Source organism: Chenopodium quinoa, unplaced genomic scaffold (assembly GCF_001683475.1).
Source record: "Chenopodium quinoa cultivar QQ74 unplaced genomic scaffold, ASM168347v1, whole genome shotgun sequence".
Taxonomy (NCBI): Eukaryota; Viridiplantae; Streptophyta; class Magnoliopsida; order Caryophyllales; family Amaranthaceae; genus Chenopodium; species Chenopodium quinoa.
The window spans coordinates 549,351-550,939 of NW_018744284.1; the positions used below are offsets into that span (position 1 = coordinate 549,351).

At 34.2% G+C, this 1,589-nt stretch overlaps 1 protein-coding gene across 1 annotated transcript; it reads right to left on the reverse strand.

The window, feature by feature from the left end:
- LOC110695009 (protein NYNRIN-like) lies at positions 1–459 on the reverse strand. Its single transcript, XM_021872203.1, has one exon. The coding sequence runs from the start codon at positions 457–459 to the stop codon at positions 1–3; it is 459 nt and encodes a 152-aa protein (XP_021727895.1).
- Positions 460–1,589: the final 1,130 nt, after the last annotated feature.

Below are 1,589 nucleotides of genomic sequence, written 5' to 3' on the forward strand. Positions count from 1 at the left end.
TCAATATGCCCAAATAGCATAGTGTAAAAGAACGTGCCAATTTTTAGGATTTTCATCCACCATCTTAGCAATTCCTTTAGAGATCACTTTATTAGTGGCTTTAGCTTGTCCATTGGCCTGAACAAAGTAAGGGGTTAGTTGAATGTATCTATTGGATTCAAATTCCTTGATATAGGAATTAAACTCATGTCCTGTAAACATTGTTTCCTGGTCTAGTGTTATAGATTCTGGAATCCCATATCTTGTAAAGATTTTCTCTTCCAAGAACAAGATCACTGCCCTTGCATTTAAACTTTTGAAAGCCTGGACCTCAATCCACTTTGTGAAGTAATCTGTAGCTATCAGAATATGCTTATGGTGAGCAGATGAGGGAGGTTTAATAGGCCTAATTTCATCCATCATCGAACTTCTAAAAGGTAAGGGCTTGATAATAGGGTGCAATTCTATTGCTTGTGCCATACTTATTGGTCTAAATCTTTGAAATTGTTTACAACCTTTTGCATATTGCAAACAATCTTATCTAACTGAAGGCCAATAAAAACACACGTGATGGATTAACCACCTCATCTTAGTTCCTGCTTGGTGTGACCCACAAATTCCACGATGAACTTCTGCTAAAATGGTTAACACTTTCTTTGTGCTAACGCACCTCAGTAAAATGCCTTGAGGATCTTTTCTTTATAACTTATTTCCCATAAGAAAGTATTTAGTAGCTGCTAGCCTAACTTTTTCTGGCACTTTCCCTTTTGAAGGGTCTTTCAAGTACTCCTTAATCTCCTCTCTCCAATCTATATTATGAGAGAGGATAGTGTACTTATGTACCTCTGCCTTCACTTTTTTAGATCATCTAAAGGTTCAATTTATATGTGTTTATGTGAATCACTAATTCATCGAAACCTTCATAATCGGGTAGCGATGCTTGTTGTGCCAAAAAGTCAGCCTCTTGGTTTTCTTCTCTTGGGATATGAGATACTTGGATGAATTCAAAAGCATTAATAAGCTCTTGAACGATAGATGAATAGGTCGTCGCCAGAGGTTAGATTCCTTTGTATTCTTTGTTTACTTAGGCTATCACTGACAGGGTAAAGTCGTATCTCCTAATCAAAAGAATTACCTAAGTCCTCTAAGTAAAGCAGATAGGGAAGTAGGGTCGAATCCACAGGGAAACAATTCTTTCTATTCCTAATTAATTATCATAATCTAAATTATCAAAGAGAAAAAAGGGTTTATATGAATTAATCTAAGGGTAAAATCAATAATAAAAAACCTAGGGTCACAAGTTCACCAATAATTAATACTCCAGGATAAAACATAACAATCAACAATTAATAGTGCATATATAACATGATTAACAGGCTCTCGCAATTTATTAATCAATATAGTTCTAATAGGCTCTCGCAATTTACTAGATCTAAGTTCCTATTGAAAATAGCCTTTAATATCAAATTAACATATGCTCGATTCATCAATTCATTGTTGCTATACTTTTACAATCAAATCACATCTGCTCGATTCATAATCCAATTGTAAAGAACTAAAACAATTCAATAAGAAATTATCATGCAATATCAAAAATCAACCAAAACAAT